This window comes from Zingiber officinale, chromosome 5B (assembly GCF_018446385.1).
Source record: "Zingiber officinale cultivar Zhangliang chromosome 5B, Zo_v1.1, whole genome shotgun sequence".
Lineage (NCBI taxonomy): Eukaryota > Viridiplantae > Streptophyta > Magnoliopsida > Zingiberales > Zingiberaceae > Zingiber > Zingiber officinale.
Window position 1 is genome coordinate 77,331,464 of NC_055995.1, and position 19,853 is coordinate 77,351,316.

Here is a 19,853-nt window from a genome sequence, read left to right on the forward strand (position 1 = left end):
GATACTGACTGAAACTGAACTAAGCCAAAACTGATCTTAAACTATAATCACTGGATTAGATTAAGAGTTTGAAAGCTAATATCATAATAAGTGAAAATAGTAATCATGTTGCTGTTTGGGCCCGACAACTGTACTTGCTATGCGCGCATCTCTAACTAGACCCGGGGTTGCAAATCCCAAATTTAGTAGAGCTACTAGGTTATCTAAACCTAGGGACCGACTATGGGAGCCTAGCCCAATGGATATCTAATCCAGTACAGTGCCAACTGAAAAGTAAAATACTGAGTATAGCTAAACTGTTCTAAATAGTTGTTTCTAGGTTATCGGAACCTAGAGCTAGGTTGTCTGAACCTAGAGGCGACTGTGGAAGCCCACCCATTGGACCGTAGTCCCATATAAGCTAGGATAACTGATTTAGATGCTTCTAATGCATTCAACTGTGCTAATAAAAATACCTAGGTTACATTTTTTCTAAGCTAGTTATTTAATCGACCACCTAGTGTGCTTTAACTCCCCTCTCTATTAGGGAGACTACCTTTAGGCACCCAACAGCATCTAAACCTCCAACTGAAGGAGAAAAGACGTGTCCGGCCCATCTAAAGGTACTCACTAAATCCCTAAACCTGCGAGGAGGGTTAAATACACCCTATGTGTCGGAAACATACGCATATAACTAAACTAATGCACAGAAAATCAAACGGTAGCTATTATACTGCAGGTGAGGGGTTTCTTACCTCCTGTTCATAATTTCTTACGATTCTATTTGCTAGAATTCCGGTGGAGATGACCTTCTCGACGATCCGCTCACGTCTTTGCGTTCCTCTCGCGGAGAAGAACCTCTTTCGTGTTGGAGTCGTCGCCGGAAGATGATCCGAGAGCCCTTGGGGCTTGGGCGCCGAGAGAGGAGGAAGAAGAGGAGTGGGCGGCGGTGAAGGTTTTTGGGAGAGGGATAGGTCACGGTGAAATTTAATGTTGCCGAACCAAGTTCTCAAAATAAACCAACCCCCAACTTAACCTTCCTATTTATACTAAGTAACTAATTCGGCCAACCCAATTATAAATATAATTGGTCCCCTTTCCTTTCAGCATGGCACTGCTGGGTTCAACTGGTTCCCAACATTATCCCTAAGCCATAGGTCTCGGGTTCGATTCCCGCCTAAGCTATTTTGCGGTTCTAATTATTTTTGTTGCTTCCGCTACTTGGAAAATTCCGGAAAAATATCTAAAAATTCCAGAAAAATCATAGAATAATTTTAATGCAAGTTTGAGAATTTTCGGGCGTTACAGCTTTGGTTTCCTAGATCTAAGTTTTTGATGGTTTTGATTGGATGATGTCATTCATTGTTCTTCATGGGAATTTTCAATGTTAATATAATTTGGTTCTACCTTGCAAGTTCTCTCCATAATGTTAAATGTCCGGTTGATGGTATGGGTCGCAAGTCAAGATTCTGTGTTGTTCTTGTTCCATTCGATGGGTTAAGGGGTAGATGTCTTAGAGAATAGGCCACAGATTGGTTGCCATTGATGCTGTCTTTCTCTGTTCTTCCATTGACAAAAGTTTTGTATCGTTTTCTTCACTGGGTAGTTGGGTTGGATTGAAGCTGCCCTTGTTCTTCTTACCCTATTCTGGATTTTTGGACAGATAAATGGAGTTTTGAATTGCTTTGTTTCCTTTCGGAACATGAACATTTTGGTCAAATTGTGGTAGTTGTTTCAAGCCTTGTTAGAAGCTGCTTTTGTTTGTCCTATCATTTTAAAAGTATTGAATAAATTAGGATAGTGTAGATCCAAACCTTGATGCTCTGTGCCATTGAATAACTAAGGACTTCTGGGGGATTTGTCTTCGTGGTCGCTTTATTTTCATGATGGTTCCGGGCTTCTAGTAGCGGATTCGATTGTTGACAAATTGATTTCAAGATCGTAATGGTTCCGCATAGGGGAATTTGGTGATACACGATTCTATTTTTTTAGTAAATTAGGGTTTTCCCTAATCATATTTGGTTATGGGTTAGCCACCTAATTCATGATGAGTTTAGTTAACTAGTTCATGTTTGACATAGTTATAGTATGCATCATGTGTTTGCAGGATTTGATTCGATACGGGTGATTCGACATTGGGTTGGTTTGGCACAGTCTTCGCAATAAAGGCGGGTACTTCTTTCTTTGTTTTCTTTTAGTACTTTGACCTTAGTGCATGAATTATTTTGGATAAGGACTGTTTACTTTGACTCCACTCTTATTTTTCCTGCGCTTGATACTTCCACGTGATCTTTGAGATATTCGTTTCCAGATCTATACAGTCTCTTGTTATTGTCCATGATCAGTAGCAGATACTAGATACCATGTTTGTATGCTTTGACTGTTGTTTATTTATGTACTATATTGAGCATGCTGGCTTCATGTAACATACCTGTTTCTGCTTATATATATATGATGACTGTTGCATTGTTTGCATCATGTCATTGCATGCATGCCGCATCCTCGGCCACTCGAGAGAGTGGTAGCTGGAGTTGATGCCGCTTGTCCTGTCGTGTCGCACTCGGCCACTTGTGTGAGTGGTAGCTGGAGTATGAGCAGCAGGGACCCCATCGCAGATGTAGCTAGTTAGCTACTATGCAACTGTCCCCTCGGCCACTCGTGTGAGTGGTAGCTAGAGTGGTGTACAGTCTGTCACTGACTCGGCCTCTCGACCATACAGGGGTCATGGTGCGGAGAGGTGGGCGGGAGTGACCATCCGTGCATACGTTGTTATTATATTTGTTTTGGCTGCTGCTGTCTATATATGCTGTTATTGCTTACTTACTGTTGTTGCTCACTTATACTGCTATGCTTGCTTGTGATGAGATGTACCCTCGTTGTAGGGGTTTAGTCCTTGGTTTACTTATATGGAAGTTTGTATATGCCTTACCTACTACCTTGTAGTTAGTAGCAGTACAGTAGCAGATATGTGCTACTTTGACCTTCTATTATTAGCCTAGGATATGGCTTCAGGTATGATCATTTATGTTAACATCATGGTGGTATCTGCTATTTCCTTTTATGAGACTGTATACTCTTGGCTCACTTTCTAGTTATATGTTATGTTCATGCACTATCTCTTTCCTTACCCGCTGAGTTCCAATACTCACCACCTCGTAAATTGGTTTTCTTTCGCCAGGTAACAGGTAGATGAGTCATGGATGCTTGGAGAGATGTCGGCTGCCAGTCCTGGGTCCTACGTCACACTCGAGGATAGTTTTCATTTTGGTTTTGTTATCGTTTAGGATGGTATATTGGTTTTGTGTATTTTGTTTTTCAATAAGTCGATGTGAATTTTGGGTCAAGTCTGTGATGACAGCTATTTTTGTTAGTGTCGTTGTTAGTTTTACGTTCGTATCGCTTTATGTCTTCCGCTGCTGTGTGTTTATGTTCAACCGTGTAGGCTTATTAAACTGTGTGGTTGTATTTCATTTTTGTCCAGCCGGGTAGGCTGAGTATATTAAATTGCGTGTCATGTTGTTTACATTTTGTATATATATATTCCAGCCGAGTGTGGCTGAGGTATATTTTGTATGTAGTAATGCTTCAGATTGTCACCCGTACAAGGGAGATGTTACCGAAATTTCTTCGGACAGGAACTTCTCTGGGGCGTGACAGTTTTGGTTTGTCGACTAGTGGCTCTCGCAGGTTTGACCCTAGATTTAATTGGAATAATTTCTAGAATTCAATCACCGGATTGGATCAACCTTATGAGCCTTCTAGAGCTAAAGTTTCCCATATGCAAAACTCCATCTTTAGATACTTACACTAAGTTATGAGTAAAATTATTTTTGGTAGAGAGAAAAGTGATGAAGTCGTAAGGAAAGTGGAATTTTATGCTCTATGGGCTATGTTACATAAGTTTGACTTTGATTTTGGTTTCCATTTTTTTGCAAAACCTAGTGAGAGCCGGGAAAGCATCCTCGGGATTGATTGTCTTTGGCAGATTGATTACCCAAATAGGTATAAACCTGGGTTGTGATCTAGACTAGTTAGAAATCATTCATGGCAATAACATGATCGATATCAATGCATGTCTTGCCATGAAGATGATTTACTGGGATGAGAATGGTTTTGCCTTTCCTAAGAAATATGAGTTTCCATTACTCCTTCCTTATCCCGAGCGGACCTCTGTTCGTAACCCCGCTAATTGGGTGATCACTGATTTAGATCCCGAGAATGTCCCTTCCTTGTCCGGAGACACCGAGCCTCACCTTGAGCCTTCGTCATCTGAACACCCGCAGCCATTCGGATATCCGAAACTTACTAGGTACTCTTTTGCCTATGGTACGGGTCACTCCAGATTTGATTTTTCTGATTTCCGTACCTCTCTAGATGCGCTTCACGAGAAGCAAGAGGCCCAACGAGTAATGTTGGAGGGCTGCTTCACCTTATCTAATGACCAATATAGAGAGGTACAAGATCATTTTCAGTTCACGAGGAACTTTCAGGGTCAGGTGGCTGAATTTGTCCAGGATTATGATACGGGTCAAGCCAGAATGAGAGAGTTCATAGAAGGCATGACCGTTACACGCCAACAAGTTGACGCCCTCTATGAATATCATAAGATCCTGAGCGAGACTCCTGGTTTTCTTAGTTTTCCTGTTGGTTGACCGTGTAGACCTCCATTTCCCCGTCCTCCCCCTCGACCGCCCCGATATTGATTTTATCGAGATGATGAAAAGTTTAAGTCAGGGGGGGTGTTTGCAGCCTGAAATTTTGCCATTTTTTTTTTACATTTTCAGTTTTTCTTTTACATTTTCAGTTGTTCTGCATTTTATTTTGCTTTGCTTGTATTCAGTTTTTGCTTATGTCTTGCATTTTTCCTTGTTTTGCTTGCTAGATTTGGTTTTTACTGTCACTTGACTGTCTTTTGAAATATGTGGCATATTGAGAATATCATTCCTCACTTCTGCTTACTTGTCTACAAGTAAAATTGTTTACACGTTTATATCTTAATTCATGATGTTTTGGATATAATGCTAGTATCTTTAGTGTACCTCTTTCCTCTATCTTAAGTAGCATGATATGACCTAAGTATTGTATAGAAACAAATTCGAGTTTTGGCTTAACCTTAAGGATTCTATTATCACTTTACTTGAGCTTGAATAGTTGATATCATTGGAATAGTCATGATTCATCCTATTTGTTTAGTATTTAGTTCCTGTGGTGATTTCTCAAACTATACCTTGGTTACTGGATGATGCTCGAGTCATGTAAACTCATTTGAAAAAATTAAAATATCTCAACATTTGTGCTTATATGTATTTGTGTTCAAGTGGTGCATCTTGCAATCACTAACTAAAAAAAATGAATAAGGGATATAAAAAATAGTTGTCGTAAGTGGAAACAAGCAAGTTACCCCTTTGAGACCGAGTTAGATTACTGGGGAAATGACTTCTATGTTTCTCTTGATATCAAGCATGTCTTTGAGACCTTGGGTTGATTGAGGAATATGAACCAAGTGTGCGGCAGGTAAGTGCCTATCACCGGAAACATTAGGAACTCGATTAGATGACGACTTGACTAGGACAAAGATTGAAACTTGAAAAGTTTGGGTCACTTATTGAACTGTACACAAGAAACTTATGCTTAGGACATACTTGAGTTATTTCTACGATCATGCTTATCAATGAAACTTGTAGATAGAGTTAGGAAAGTGCATTAGGGATTATGATGCATTATAGAGCACATGAGTTTAGATTGCAACATTTTACTTGAGGACAAGTAAAGGTTTAAGTCTGAGGGTGTGATGCGCGTAGATTATATACACTTATTTAGCATATTTTGACGCACATTCATATATTTTACTCCATCTTTGTGTATGCATTTTAATACTCTTAGTCTTACTTTCAGCATAATTATTTTTCTTTATTTGGAGATCTGCTCTTGTGTATTTTCTATTTACAGGAGTCGAATGTGGAGTGGAAATGATGTTCGTGGTCAATCCCATCAACAAAGTAAGGAAGACAGCAGTGGCCATATGAGCCACACGACCATGCCAAAGAAGCAAGGAGGAAAATGACCTTGGTCGTGTGGTGCAGGCAAGTCGTGTAGCTTTACTAGAGGAGGAGGATGACATGGCCGTGTGGATCCATACGGATGTGCCATCCTAGCAGCTTTTCTAGCACACGGTCGTATAGATCTCACGTAGAATTAGCTAAAAATTTGTTACGCAACCGCAAGTGCACCCAACGGACGACAGATTCTATTCTAGTTGTGGTGGATCGATTCTCCAAAATGGCTCACTTTGTGGCGTGTAGAAAAACCATGGATGTTGTTCAGATTGTCACCCTCTTATTCAAAGAGATTGTGCGTTTATAAGGTATTTCTCAAACTATTACTTTAGAATGTGATGCTAAATTTGTCAGTCAATTTTAGAAGACTTTATGGAGAAAGCTAGGGACGAAGCTAAACTTTAACCATGCTTATCACCCTCAAATGGATGGTCAGACCGAGGTAGTGAACCAGAGCTTAGAAAATCTTTTGAGATGTCTCACATGAACTAAACCAAAGCAATGGGATCTGGTTTTACCTCAAGAAAAATTCACATACAACAGATCAAAGAATAAGACCACTAGTTTGAGTCATTTCGAAGTTGTTTATGGATGAAACCATTTGGCATATTGGATTTATTCCCTATTCTGCGTCTAGGATAAGCTAACCCCAAGGATGAGGAGATGGCCGAGCATCTTCGAGTCATTCTTGAGTAGGCCAAGCAGGTTATTCAAGAAAGCAACACCGAGTACAAGATCAGGGCAGATCGACATTGATGTCAGATTCCTTTTGACGTTCGTGATATGATTTAGGCTGTATTAACTCGTGATCATTTCCCTGTTGGTGAATATAACAAGCTCAAAGATTGGAAGACTAGACTGTAAGACACTATAAAAGATTAATGACAATGCCTACATGTCACGACTTTCTAGTTATTTAAAAAATTCTAATGTTTTTAATGTAAAACACCTAAGTCATTGTGCTCTTGAGCCAAATACACCCACCCAAAACTTGAGGACGAGTTTTCTTCAATCCTAAGACACTGAGGAGGGGATTTAAATTGAGTTTTTTTAAGTAGTTATCCGTTAATTAAGTTTAGTTTATTTTTTTCTTAATTATATTTAATTTTATGCTAAGTCTTAAAGAATCAAGTCTTGTTAGTTAATTTGTCCTAAATGTTAGAGAATAAGTTTTGTTAGTTAATTTATCCTAAATCTAAAGGAATAAGTCGAGTTGGTTATTTTTTCTGTTTAGAACTTTGTTTTAGAGTTTTGAGAGCTATATAAACCTATACTTAGATGATGTTTAGGATAAATTATTTTTGATATTGAATTAATTAGTTTTATTTAAGCCACATTATGGCTACATCTTTTTTTCTTTGCACTTTTGATTTCATAATAGGTTTAAACTTAATTTAGGCTATTTTTTTTTATGTGTTATTTCTCTCTTGTTTTCTTGTTAATCCCTCTACAACTTCATGCTCCAGAATAATATACATATTCTGCTCGGCATCAAAAAGAGTACAGAGGAGGAGAAGTGTGTCGCGGCGTCAGGGAAAAGAAGTAATCACGGGAGAGAAGGAAGATTTGTCGGAAACAAGGAAAATTCACCAAAATCGTCGAAGGAGAAGAAGAGTGCGGCGGTGTATACCAAACTTTACAATATGATATTTCGCCTCTAATTAATAATGTTGTTTAGCCGTGAAATTATATTTCTTTACTAATAATTCATCACTGTTTTACTTGTTTCTTGCAGTGTCTCAATGGAGTTTTTGAATGGAGCTTTAAGTGTTTGCCAAATTTAATTTGTTGAAGTGGGCATCATCAGGAAGTCCATATAAGTAACAATACAACGATGGAAAACTTTTCGTTTATTTAATATCAATGATACTTTATAGTCCCCTCTAAGGGGTACAATTTATATGAAGTCATTCTAAATTTGGATAGGTTCGAGTAACAGCAAGGTGATTTGAGACTTAGTTTCTCCCTCCAACTCCTTGCCAAAGCCATCCCCATTCCCATAAAAGAAGTTTGCAGAGCGAGGGATGTTGACGGCTATATTCTTGAAGTACTCCTCTAATGGAGAATTCCAACTAAGAGATCCATTCAATTCTCTCCAATATTTCCTCATCAATTCTCTTATCTTCCTACGTGCCACTTCCTCTGAGACACCTTTGTCGTGCATGTAGCATTGAATACATTTCGCCACGTCACCTCTTTCTATCTCATCCTGTAGTAAGTAAAGTAAATGTTGTTTGATTCTAATGAATTTCATTACTTCGACTAGATACAATTAACGTATGTTCGTATGTATATATGTATATACCGTGGAAGTGCCCATATCGTCGTAAAGACGAAAGAGCGTGCCGGAGGAGCGTGTTATCGCATAGTAACTGGGGTAACTTTTCAAGGCCTCTCCAGTTAAGTCTCTTCCCGCACAGTAAGCATTAAAAAGAAGGATCGGATTAGAGATTGACACCCAACCATTCTTCAAGTACTCTTGGAGATTGGGAGTTTGGCCATGGTGGAACCATTTTGCTTCCTCAAGGTATGATTTGCATTGATTTCCCCACTGAAAATTAAATATCAATAACTCATTCAACAGTAAAGAAAGACAGAAGAAGAAAATTGAAATAAAGTGTTTATAATTTACTGCTCTCTTTAAGTCAGGTACAATGTCCAAGCTTTTCTCCTTCATCACACGGTAGGCTTCTTCGTGCACCATGTTGAAGAGTGCAAAGAAACTTAGTTTCATGTACTCTGGAAGCTTGTCCATAGCAGTTAAATCCCATCTGCGACAAAACTCACTCCATCTTAATTAGATCGATAGTCGTGATAAAACACACCTCACTTATGATGATGGTGCATGAATGTCACCTGTCGACGACATCAGTGAAGAGCTGGAGTTCATCCAAAGTTCCATAAACATCGTAAATATCATCTATCAGTGTAATAAAATTGATTATCTTTGTTTCGATCATTCTGCATCTCCAGCTATCTGGTTCATAAGTGAAACCAACTGTCCACAAATAGCTCTCAGTTAATCTGTCCCTGCAAAATGGCAGCTTCTCTGAAAGCCCGAGCCCTGACCACCATCTACATGTAAAAACTAATTAATTAAGTTTTAAAATTGTTATTATAAAAACATCGAAAGTGTAATAATGAAAGTTTGATTAGCTGCAGTTAATTTACCTGGAGAGCTCTCTGAGTTCACTCTTGTACATGTCCTGAACCAGATTGAAGTCGAGCTTAGCAAACTCCAGCAGGATAGGATTGATGGTGTCGTCGCGACGGCATGCTTCAATGAACCACCTGTGCTGCACTCTCTCCAACCGCCAATTCAGAGGAATCTGCAGCGCATGGGCCACCTGTTCTCTGAGACCGCCAGCCTCAGGAACAGATTCCTCCTCCATGAATCCTTTCAGCTGCTCGGTCGCGAAATCCATGGCTTCCTGCAGCAAAGTCTCTCCTTCCTTCTCGAAGTAGGAAGCTTCGTACAGACTCAGAAGCCCTCTGATCTGATTCTCACAGCGAGCTTCCAAGTTTCCCTTCTCGTCTCTAAATGTCTCGAGCAAATCTAAGTAATTAATTTTGCATGATCAGAACTGTGAAGTGATTGGTTGATAAAGTGGGGTCAAGTGATTTGATAACCTTGTGAAACAGAGAAGCCATTTGCTCTGAGGAGCCTGAAGAGCAGCGCTGTGGCATGCAGATCGTCCTTCAGCTGCCAGCTCACGTGGTCTAAAGAAGCGTGAAGACAACTTAAAACGTCTGCAATCTCGTCTTTGAAGTGGTAAGCCACTCCGAGCTGTTGCAGGTGGTCGATCAGTTGAAGCTGCTCTGCAACTCGTTGCTTCTCGCGTATTAGATTCCTGGTCTGTTCCTTCAGTACTTTCATTCTCTCGCGTTTCTCTTCTTGTTGCACCTATGCACAAAACAAAACAAAACAATTAAAGGTTACAAACAAAAATTTAGAAGACCGACGACGACGACGACGACGACGACGACGACGACGACGACTGTATATACACTCACATACCGTGGAGGTGCTCGTGAGGGATTGCAGACGCTCGTCCGTCCATATGCTTGGCTGATAATTCCCCGACCTCCGCAACGGAGCTACATGACTAGTGGCACTGCATGATCGGACCTGCAGAGTTCGCCCGAACGACCGTCGGTCACACTGCTCGACGTCAGCGACGATCATCGGGCGGCGAGGGAAGACGGATATCATGGGAGCGCAGATAGACATTGCTTGACGAGTAGCCATTTACGCTCGCTCTTGTTTACGATCAATATAACTTGAATCTTAACTCCAATTTGGTGGAATGAGAAGAACAAGTGCAGCGTGTGTATATATATAGCGCAATTAAGCCTGGCGTTATCCTACAGAACTCTTAAAAATATTAAACTTTTAGCACGTGAAGTGAAATTTAGTTTTTAATTAAAAATGGCAGTTTGAAGACGCCATGCAGAAATTCCATAGGAGTAAAAATTGATGTAAACAAATGACTCGATCATTCGTTTTCTAGTTTAATTCATATGGTTTTCAAATATTAATTACAAATTTAATAATAGTTATAGTGGAAACAATTTTTTGTCAAACCACTAAAATGAATTTAGTATAAATTAATTCTCACAGTTTTAATTTTTTATTTTCGAAACTAATTTTTTCACGTATTAAACGCTAATAAGATAGCACACTTTAATTTGCATTATAATATTAGTTTCCAATTATCTAGTATAAATCTTTGTTAATTATATTTTAGTTCTTTGGATTTGGTAAATTTTGGTGGATGTTTCCTTGATATAAAATTGATTGTAAGGTAAGAGAGAAATTTTAAAGTTTCATATTTGGCAATATTAATTTATTTTATATATGTATATATTATCATATTTCCAAAAGACAATTAATTTTCTACCACTAACATTTTAAAAATAATAATAATAACATGAAATCATAAAAAAGAGGTCAATAAATAGGGGTGTAATCTAGCCGAGCCGAGCCGAACTCTTGAATGTTTGAGCTTGACTCGTTTATAATCAAGCCGAGCTCGAGCTTTATTTAACGAATATATTCATGGTTCACGAGCTTATTCGAACTTTTATCGAGCCTAAACGGGCTTAATAAATATAAATTATAAATTTAAATATTCATTAAAAACTAAATTATATATTTAGGAAAAATTATAATAATATTATTAAAATTTATAATTTTATTCTAATAAATAAATTTAATATATTTGTTTATATTTTTCATAAGTAAAGTGTAAAATTTATAAATTCAATATCAAAACTATTATTATTTTTATTTAGAAATTGCTTAATGAGCTTAACGAATGTGTTCACGAGCTAATGAGCCGAATATTGGGAAGTTTGAGCTTGGTTTGTTTATCTTAACGAGTCTTATTAAACGAGCTCAAACAAGCTTTTATCGAATCGAGCTTTGAATAGCTGACGAATGGCTTGATTTATTTACATCCCTATCAATAAAAGTATAAAATAAATGAGGATGATGAAGATATAACATACCAACCAGATGCAATCAACTTGATCAAGCGACATTGTAATTAAAGGCCAAGGCCCTGCCTTTGCAGAAATTAATTAGCCAATGTACCATATGCCTTCACAATTGCTGCATATATGACATGAGTTTTTATTTTTTATTTTAAAATGCGCACATAACTAATAAAATAATATTATGGTGGTTACGATGTCGATTTCTACTTCAGAGAAAAATTAAGGATTCATTGTAATTTTCAAAGATATAATATATATTCAATTTGCCACAATTGAATATATTCAAGAAGATTAGCATTATAAGACAAATATGACGGTTTGCGAGAATATTATCATTAATAATGTAATGCCGTAATGAGAGTCTATATATGTCTGATTTGTAACTCTCATTTGATATAGAAGAAAGTATCGAGCAACTCAAATTCTCCATTAAACTCTTTTTCTTCTATTCTATTCTTGTCATTATTCTACAAAAAAAATATATTTCCAACTAAGTTATCATGCGGAGAAAAGGCTCTCATATTGACCGTTTGAAAGTTCGATTTAGAAAAAGTTGACTTCTAGTGGTCCTGCATGTCAAAAGGAATATTAGCGACCACATTAGAGAAGGGGTTCATGGGATAGATCCTCCGTCGGTTAAGTCAGTGATCGAGTTGAGTAGATGAACAGTTGTCACACTCCAAAGGAGTCCCTGCCAGAGGAAAATTCGGCAGCATCTTCTCTTTACCGGTGACAATCTGAAACCTAAGTACATAGCCCTCAGGGCTTCTCAATCCTCGGCCAACATGGCCGGAACATAAGCAATAATTTAAATAAGCATTCCACGCAGTTATAATGGTACAGCCTCAGGCTGACTATACAACAAATTTCAACCACGCAGTTTAATATAAAACCTACTCTACTACAGCGAGGAAAACACAACCCACAACGGAAAACCATCGCAGCGGAAAACATGGGCAGCATACCAAAATCTCGATATAAGATCCACGAGTGCCAAAACACACATTACAAGTATGTATATCACATAACAAGAAACAAAAGACCAAACATAGAAAAAAAATCATCACGACACGAAGTGGAGACTAGCAACTGGACCTCGTGATGGCTTCAACCGGAAATAGAAAATAATCAACGGTGTGAGTTCAAGAACTCAGCAGGTATCGAGCAGACATGCATAGCAAGATATATCTATCTGTAATAATCATGCAGTACAGTTTCCTAATTTATAATAGGAAATGCGAGAACTGAATAAGGAGAGAAGCTGTATTCACCAGAACCTCTTATCCGGATATAAGGGCCGTCAGACCAAATGCCTCATGTCTCTTGTATACACGTCAATCATATGCAACTACAAAAAATGCAGCATTCAAAATGCAGCAATCACAAACAATAAATGCAATCCATGCATATGATGCAAATGACATGGTCACCCTTGACGCCAGTCAGCCACCTCACACGCGATGGTGAGGTCGAGTGGGTAGGGCTATGACAACTGTGCACTCTGTCATCACTACTCCTGAGTGACCGAGTGGACATGATGCTGTTAGAGTACACCTATCCTCCTACCCCAAACATAGTGGGGGAGCCTAACCTTTCATCTCCTTATGTCATAGTCAAGAGGAAGGATCCCTATCCGCTACCACACTGCAGTCATCGCTACCCATGAGCGGACCAACGGAGCCCTGACAGAGCAAACTGCACACACTTTGCTTGATATACTATATTCCATGAGTGGTTGTGTGTGCAGATCATGTAACTAGCGATGTGCTCAACAACAATGGAGCCGACAATCGCTCAGCATGCAATCATGTAATATGATGCATGACACTAAGCATGTAACTCCTGAAAATATCAACCTCTACATAATATGTACCAAAAGGAAAATCAAGTCCATAACAATGACCTAGGTACTATAAATCTAGGTACACATGCCAAGTAATAAACCAAGGTACATATGCCAGGTAATAAACTAGGTGCACATGCCAAGTATATCTAGTAGCTAGAGCTATATCCGGTAATGCATTTTATGTCACTACATAAGTAAACATAACAAGAATCAAGAGATATGGGCATACTACAGGTATCAAGTAGTGACATACCAAATAGATATAAACATAACTATTATTACTAGCTATACCCAACTACGCATATCAAAATGACAATATCAAAAGAGATAAGTCAAAGTACCCGCCTCAAAACAAAGATCGTATCAGATAGATCCCACGTCGAGACACTCGTCGTAACTCAAAATCCTGTAACAACAAACATAAAATCAATCCACTCTCATGAGTATCCAATGACTAAATCAAATTCCTATTTCAATTAAGAAACCCTCATTATTAATCAACCTTAACTTAACTGATCATCGATTAACTCATCCACCCCATTTGATTAAATTAGGTTTAGCCAAATCTTAACCCTTCCATAATTAAATTAGACTAAGCTAAGCATGAATCATCCACTTGGATCAATCATACCTAATATTTCCTAGCTTCAATTCCAGGTGTAAGCTACAGCAAGGATCAAATTCTCTACACCTTACCTCAATACGAAGTTGCCCCTGTTGACCCACGACCAGGAAATGCTGCTGCTGGCAATTCCAGCCGGAAGCACTTGCTGCCAGAGATTCGTGGTCGACGCAACACAAATGCCACTGCCAAGAACATCTATCTCAGTTAGGCAACATCCTCTATTGAAATTGAAACCTAACTCTCTACGAATCTAGAATCCAAAAGCCGAAATGCCTTACCTAATCTTAGAATCGGCAGTTCCCTCTCCAACAGAGCTTAGGTCACGCGGTTGTTGAAATCGGTGAATAGGGGCTCGACGGTGATAGCTCGGTATCTGACTAGTAGGATGAAGTAACCTTTTGGAAGCCGATCACAACCTACTCCAGCCAAGATAGGGCTCGGATCCCCCTCTCTTGGTCGAAGATGACTTGTGCGAAGCGGCGATTCAGAGAGTTAGGGCACGAGCAACAGTGTGAGGCGAGGAGAAACCGAGAGCATCGGGAGAGGAAGGTAGCAACAAATCTCTCATGGCCAGTGGTGTCGAGGGCTGGCGGCATCAACGATTGGAAGGCTCATAGCTGTTGACATCGAAGCAGATCAGGGCGAAGAAGGTAATCGGGTTGTCGGCTAGAGAAAAGGGATGAGGCAAGGGAGAGGACTCAAGGCTCTTCCTTGGCCAATGGCTTTTGTACGCATGGGGAGAAAAAAAACAACTTAGGCATTTTAATTAAACCCTAGGTTAAATTCCTCAATCAACTCCCATCTTTGGGTATTCCAAACAGGCTTTTCACAAGCCTATAAATGCATTCCCTTAAACCCGTCATACGAGCTCCAAAAAATTCTCAGAAAATTTTTAAAAATTTCAATAAGATTATTCTCAAATAACCTTATTATTTAATTATTATTTTAGTACCGTATTTTACATTTTCCCCCAGTAATAAAAATTTAGCCCCCAAATTTTGTTATTTACCAACAGCAAGTGCTAGCAATAGACAATCAAATAAATGCTAAACGGAACTCTAACCCACATATCTCAAGTAAAAAGATGGGGGTATCGAGCTTGGATTTCTAGTTCCCAGGTAGCCTCCTCATTAGAATGAAACTGCCATCCGACATTAACTAGCCAGATAGTCTTGTTCCGCTGTTGAAGCTCTTTGTGGTCTAGAATCCGTATCGGAACCTTCTTGTAGGTAATGTCAGGCTGAATGGGAACTGATATATCTGACAGAATATGTGTTGGGTCGGGTGTTGGAAATACTCGAAATTCCATTCTGTTTCCCCTATACAAAAATTTGTACAAGCACAGAACTTTTCCTAGTAACCCATGTGCTTTTCAGAAGTTAAACTTGGATTGCAAACGAAACTTAACATTATTAATCCAAGTTCAACCCATGTGTTCATCAGAAGTTAAACCATATTACAGAAGTTGATTAAATATTTATTTCAAGGATTGACTTCAAGGTCGTTGGCGAGGCACTCGCCCTTCTTGGGTATGAGATCATCCACCACTTCCTAGTCAAAGCCTTTCAAAGAAATTGAATATTTAAACTCCTTACAGTAAACCCTAGGTTAAACTACAAAGACCTCAATCAAAGCACAAGATCGCTAGCCTCTTGTGTTGGTACTTCAGGATCAATACAAAGGAAAAATAAACTAATACACAGCGGAAACAGTTAACTAGTTATACCTTTCTTTGTAGCTTAAAGACATCTTGATCTTCTATTGTATTCCTCTCCTCTTGGATGTCGTGTGGGTGACGATCTACCAAGACGTAAAAACCACCCAAGTCCTTTCTTCCAAGACTTTCGGCCACCAAGGGATCAAAGCTAGGAGCACCACTTCTTGTTCTTCTTTCTTCCTTGCAACCCGCCGGCCACAAGATGGTTGAAGCCTCTTGATGCTGCCGACCTTAGGTGAGAAAGTAAGAGGAGAATAAGAATATGAGGGGGCCGACCACAAGGAGAATAGAAGAGGAATAGAAATTGTGTAGATGATTATTTTCTCTAAGGCACCATCTATACTCTTTTATAATCCTTGGTAATGGCTAAAAAAGAAAGATTTTAACAACAATTAAAATCTCTCTTTTAAATTTCCTATTGTGGATGGCTATAAAAGGAAAGTTTTAAAATTAAAATCCCTCTTTTAAACATTGTAGATGGCTAAAAAAGGAAAGATTTTTAAAATTAAAACATATCTTTTAAATCATGGTTACAAAAAAGGAAAGTTTTAACAAAAATAAAATCTCTCTTTTAAACCATTGTAGATGACTACAAAAGGAAAGATTTTTTAAATTTAAAACTCTCTTTTAAAACCATATGGATGACTTCCAAAAAAGGAAAGTTTTAACAAAAATAAAATCTCTCTTTTAAACCATTGTAGATGACTACAAAAGGAAAGATTTTTTAAATTTAAAACTCTCTTTTAAAACCATGTGGATGACTTCAAAAAAGAAAAGTTTTTAAAATTTAAAATCTCTCTTTTTTAAAACATTGTAGATGACTACAAAAAGAAAGATTTAAAAAATTAAAAACCCACTTTTAAACCCATCTTGGTTGGCCCCTTGCTTGGGCACCAAGCAAGGGGTGGCCGACCCCTTGCTTAGGCACCAAGACAGGATGTGGCCGACCATAAGGATGACTTGGGTGGATGCGAGACTTTATACATAGAGGTTACAACAGGTACCTAGAGGAGGAATTGGTTTTGGCCTCCTGATGAGCTTGAGCTTCCTGTATTCGACCCGAACACCCAATTCAAGTTCATCAATAATAACTCATACCACTAAAGAGTTATTATTGAACTACCACACCAATCTCATATTACATTATGGGCTCCTTCTTATCATGAGTGCGTTAATCTCTCTGTTTTTAATATATCGAATGCACATTAATTAAATGAGTTACTGACAACTCACTTAATTAACATCTAGCTCCAAGAGTAGTACCACTCAACTTCATTGTCATGTCAGAACTAAGTCCATCTGCAGGGTTTACATGACAATCCTTATGGGCTCCTCAAGGGAACATCATCATCCTAATAAATAGGATACAATTTCCTTCTATAATCAATAACACACCATATAAATAATATTATTTCCCAACTTATCGGGCCTATTGATTTAACGAATAAATCTCACCCTTTGATAAATTAAATAAATAAATACTAAGTACATGTGTTTGTTATTATATCGGGGTTAAGAATACGCACATCTATAATAACAGAGGTTCTGTTCTTTTATGCAGTCAGTATATAAGGAACAACCTCAAATGGTCCTGCTCTATACACGCATAGTGTGCTAGTGTAATTTTATAGTCAAGATAAATTAATAACAAATTACACTACAACCATTCCAATGGTTTGTCCCAATCCATCTTGGTTGTGAGCTTCTATTTATAATTTATAAGGAACTGATAACATGATCTTCTGTGTGACACCACACACTATGTTATATACAATATAAATTAAATGGACAACTACATTTAACTAAATGTAGATATTTGACCAATGTGATTCACATTTCAAAATAAATGTTTATACAAAAGCTTGACTTTTAGTATACATTTTAACAATCTCTCACTTATACTAAAAGATTATGTTGCCATATATGTTGCCATACATCTGATCCCCATCCCCTCAACATGCCCATCAAAAGCTCTCGCCAGAAGAGCCTTAGTGAAAGGATCTGCCAGGTTATCTTCTGATGCAATCTTGGCGACAACAACTTCTCCTCACTTTACGATGTCTCATATCAGGTGGTACTTGTGCTCAATGTGTTTATTTACCTTATGGGCTCGTGGTTCCTTCGAGTTTGCTACTGCACCACTATTATCAAAATAAATTGTAATATTTTGGGTAAACCAGGAATCACATCTAAGTCCATCAAGAAGTTTCTGAGTCATACAACTTCTTTGGCTGCCTCAGAGGCTACCACATATTCAGCTTCCATGGTGGAGTCCGAAACACATTTCTACTTAACACTCCTCCATGTTATGGCTCCACCTCCCAAAGTAAACATATATCCTGAGGTTGAATTACTATTATCCCTATCTGATTGGAAGTCTGAATCTGTGTAACCCACAGGGAGTAAATCATCTACCTGGTAAACTAGCATATAATCTCTTGTCCTTTTCAGGTACTTCAATATATGCTTTACGGCAATCCAATGTCCTTATCCCGGGTTACTTTGATATCTGCTAACCATGGCCACGGTAAAACAGATATGCAGTCTCGTATATAGCATCGCATACATTAGGCTTCCTATAGCCGAAGCATAAGGAACTGCCTTCATGTCCTCTATTGCCTTTGGTGTTTTAGGAGACACTGAATAAATCCATAAGACTGAATCACTTTATTAAACCGGATGTTCCAAGATCTTGAAACTTGCTTCAGTCCATAGATAGACCGATTGAGCTTACATACAAGATGCTCTTTGTCCTTCGCAATGAATCCCTCTGGTTGCTTTATATGGATATTTTCTCCAAAACTTCCATTAAGGAAAGCTGTCTTGACATCCATTTGCCAAATCTCATAATCCATATGAGTGGCAATAGATAAAAGAATCTGGATAGACTTAAGCATGACTACCGGCGAAAAGGTTTCCTCATAATCGATTCACTCTTTCTGAGTATACCCTTTTACAACAAGCCTTGCTTTGAAGGTTTCCACCTTCTTGTCTGTCCCTCTTTTTCTTTTGTAGACCCATTTACATCCAATGGCTTTTACACCATTTGGTGGTTTTATAAGCTCCCAGACCTGATTAGAGTACATAGATTCTATTTCAGAGTTCATTACTCTTTGCCAAGATGCTTCATCTTTATCTTGGAGTGCTTCATCATATGTCCAGGGATCAGGTTCATGTTCATCAGGGATCAAGTCCGAAGATTCTCCCAAAAAACATGAATCTATCAGGTTGCCTAACAACCCTCCCACTACGACGAGGCACTACTTGTAATTGTGTATCATTTGTGACACGTGTTGCAGTTTCTTGTGGTATCTCATCTTGTACCGTTGGTACTAAAGTAGACGTGTCTTCTCTTATTTCCTCAAAAACAATTTTACTCATGGACTTGTGGTTCATTACATAATCCTCTTCTAAAAATCGGGCATTGGTGCTAACAATGACCTTTTGATCTTTAAGACCACCTTTCGTTCCTTTAGGATAACCCACAAACAAGCGAACTTCTGTACGTGATTCCAACTTATCAGCGTCTCCCTTTAGCACATGTGTCGCACTACCCCAAATCTGAATATGTTTCAGACTAGGCTTATACCCATTCCACAATTCTGTGGGAGTAGAGGTTACTGATTTAGAAGGTACCAAGTTCAGAATGTACACTGCCGTTTCCAGAGCATATCCTCAAAACGAATTTGGTAATTCTGAATAACTCATCATTTATCTAACCATTTCCATAAGAGTTCTATTCCTTCGTTCTACCACACCATTCTGTTGGGGTGTACCAGGTGCAGACAGTTGGGATTGAATACCGACCTCGGATAAGTAACTCCTAAACTCTCCTAAGAGGTACTCGCCACCACGATCAGACCGTAGTATCTTGATACCTTTACCATGACGTTTCTCCACATCAGCCTTGTATTCTTTGAACTTATCAAAGCACCTAGACTTGCGGCGCATCAAGGAAATGTACCCGTATCTCGAATAGTCATCTATAAAAGAGATAAAATATTCGAAACCACCTATTGCCTGGATAGTCATAGGTCCACACAAATCAGAATGAACCAATTCCAATACATCTTTGGCTATATACCCCTTGACTTTAAATTGTCTCTTGGTTATTTTTCCTTCCAAGCAAGA

At 38.5% G+C, this 19,853-nt stretch overlaps 1 protein-coding gene across 1 annotated transcript; it reads right to left on the reverse strand.

The window, feature by feature from the left end:
- Positions 1–7,856: 7,856 nt before the first annotated feature.
- Positions 7,857–10,369, reverse strand: LOC121984599 (terpene synthase 10-like). The gene is made up of 7 exons (XM_042537605.1): positions 10,054–10,369; positions 9,666–9,939; positions 9,207–9,591; positions 8,892–9,110; positions 8,668–8,806; positions 8,341–8,586; positions 7,857–8,244 (listed from the first exon to the last, which is right to left on the reverse strand). The coding sequence occupies exons 1-7, from the start codon at positions 10,282–10,284 to the stop codon at positions 7,948–7,950; spliced, it is 1,791 nt and encodes a 596-aa protein (XP_042393539.1). The 5' UTR covers positions 10,285–10,369; the 3' UTR covers positions 7,857–7,947.
- Positions 10,370–19,853: the final 9,484 nt, after the last annotated feature.

Bases quoted from the DNA above. Each gene is read 5' to 3' on its own strand.
- LOC121984599 (XM_042537605.1), bottom strand. From the start codon at position 10,284: ATGGCTACTCGTCAAGCAATGTCTATCTGCGCTCCCATGATATCCGTC. The intron at 9,592-9,665 runs GTTATCAAATCA...TTAATTACTTAG, and splicing joins TGGCTTCTCTGTTTCACAAG to ATTTGCTCGAGACATTTAGA. The intron at 8,245-8,340 runs GTATATACATAT...TACTTACTACAG, and splicing joins ACGATATGGGCACTTCCACG to GATGAGATAGAAAGAGGTGA.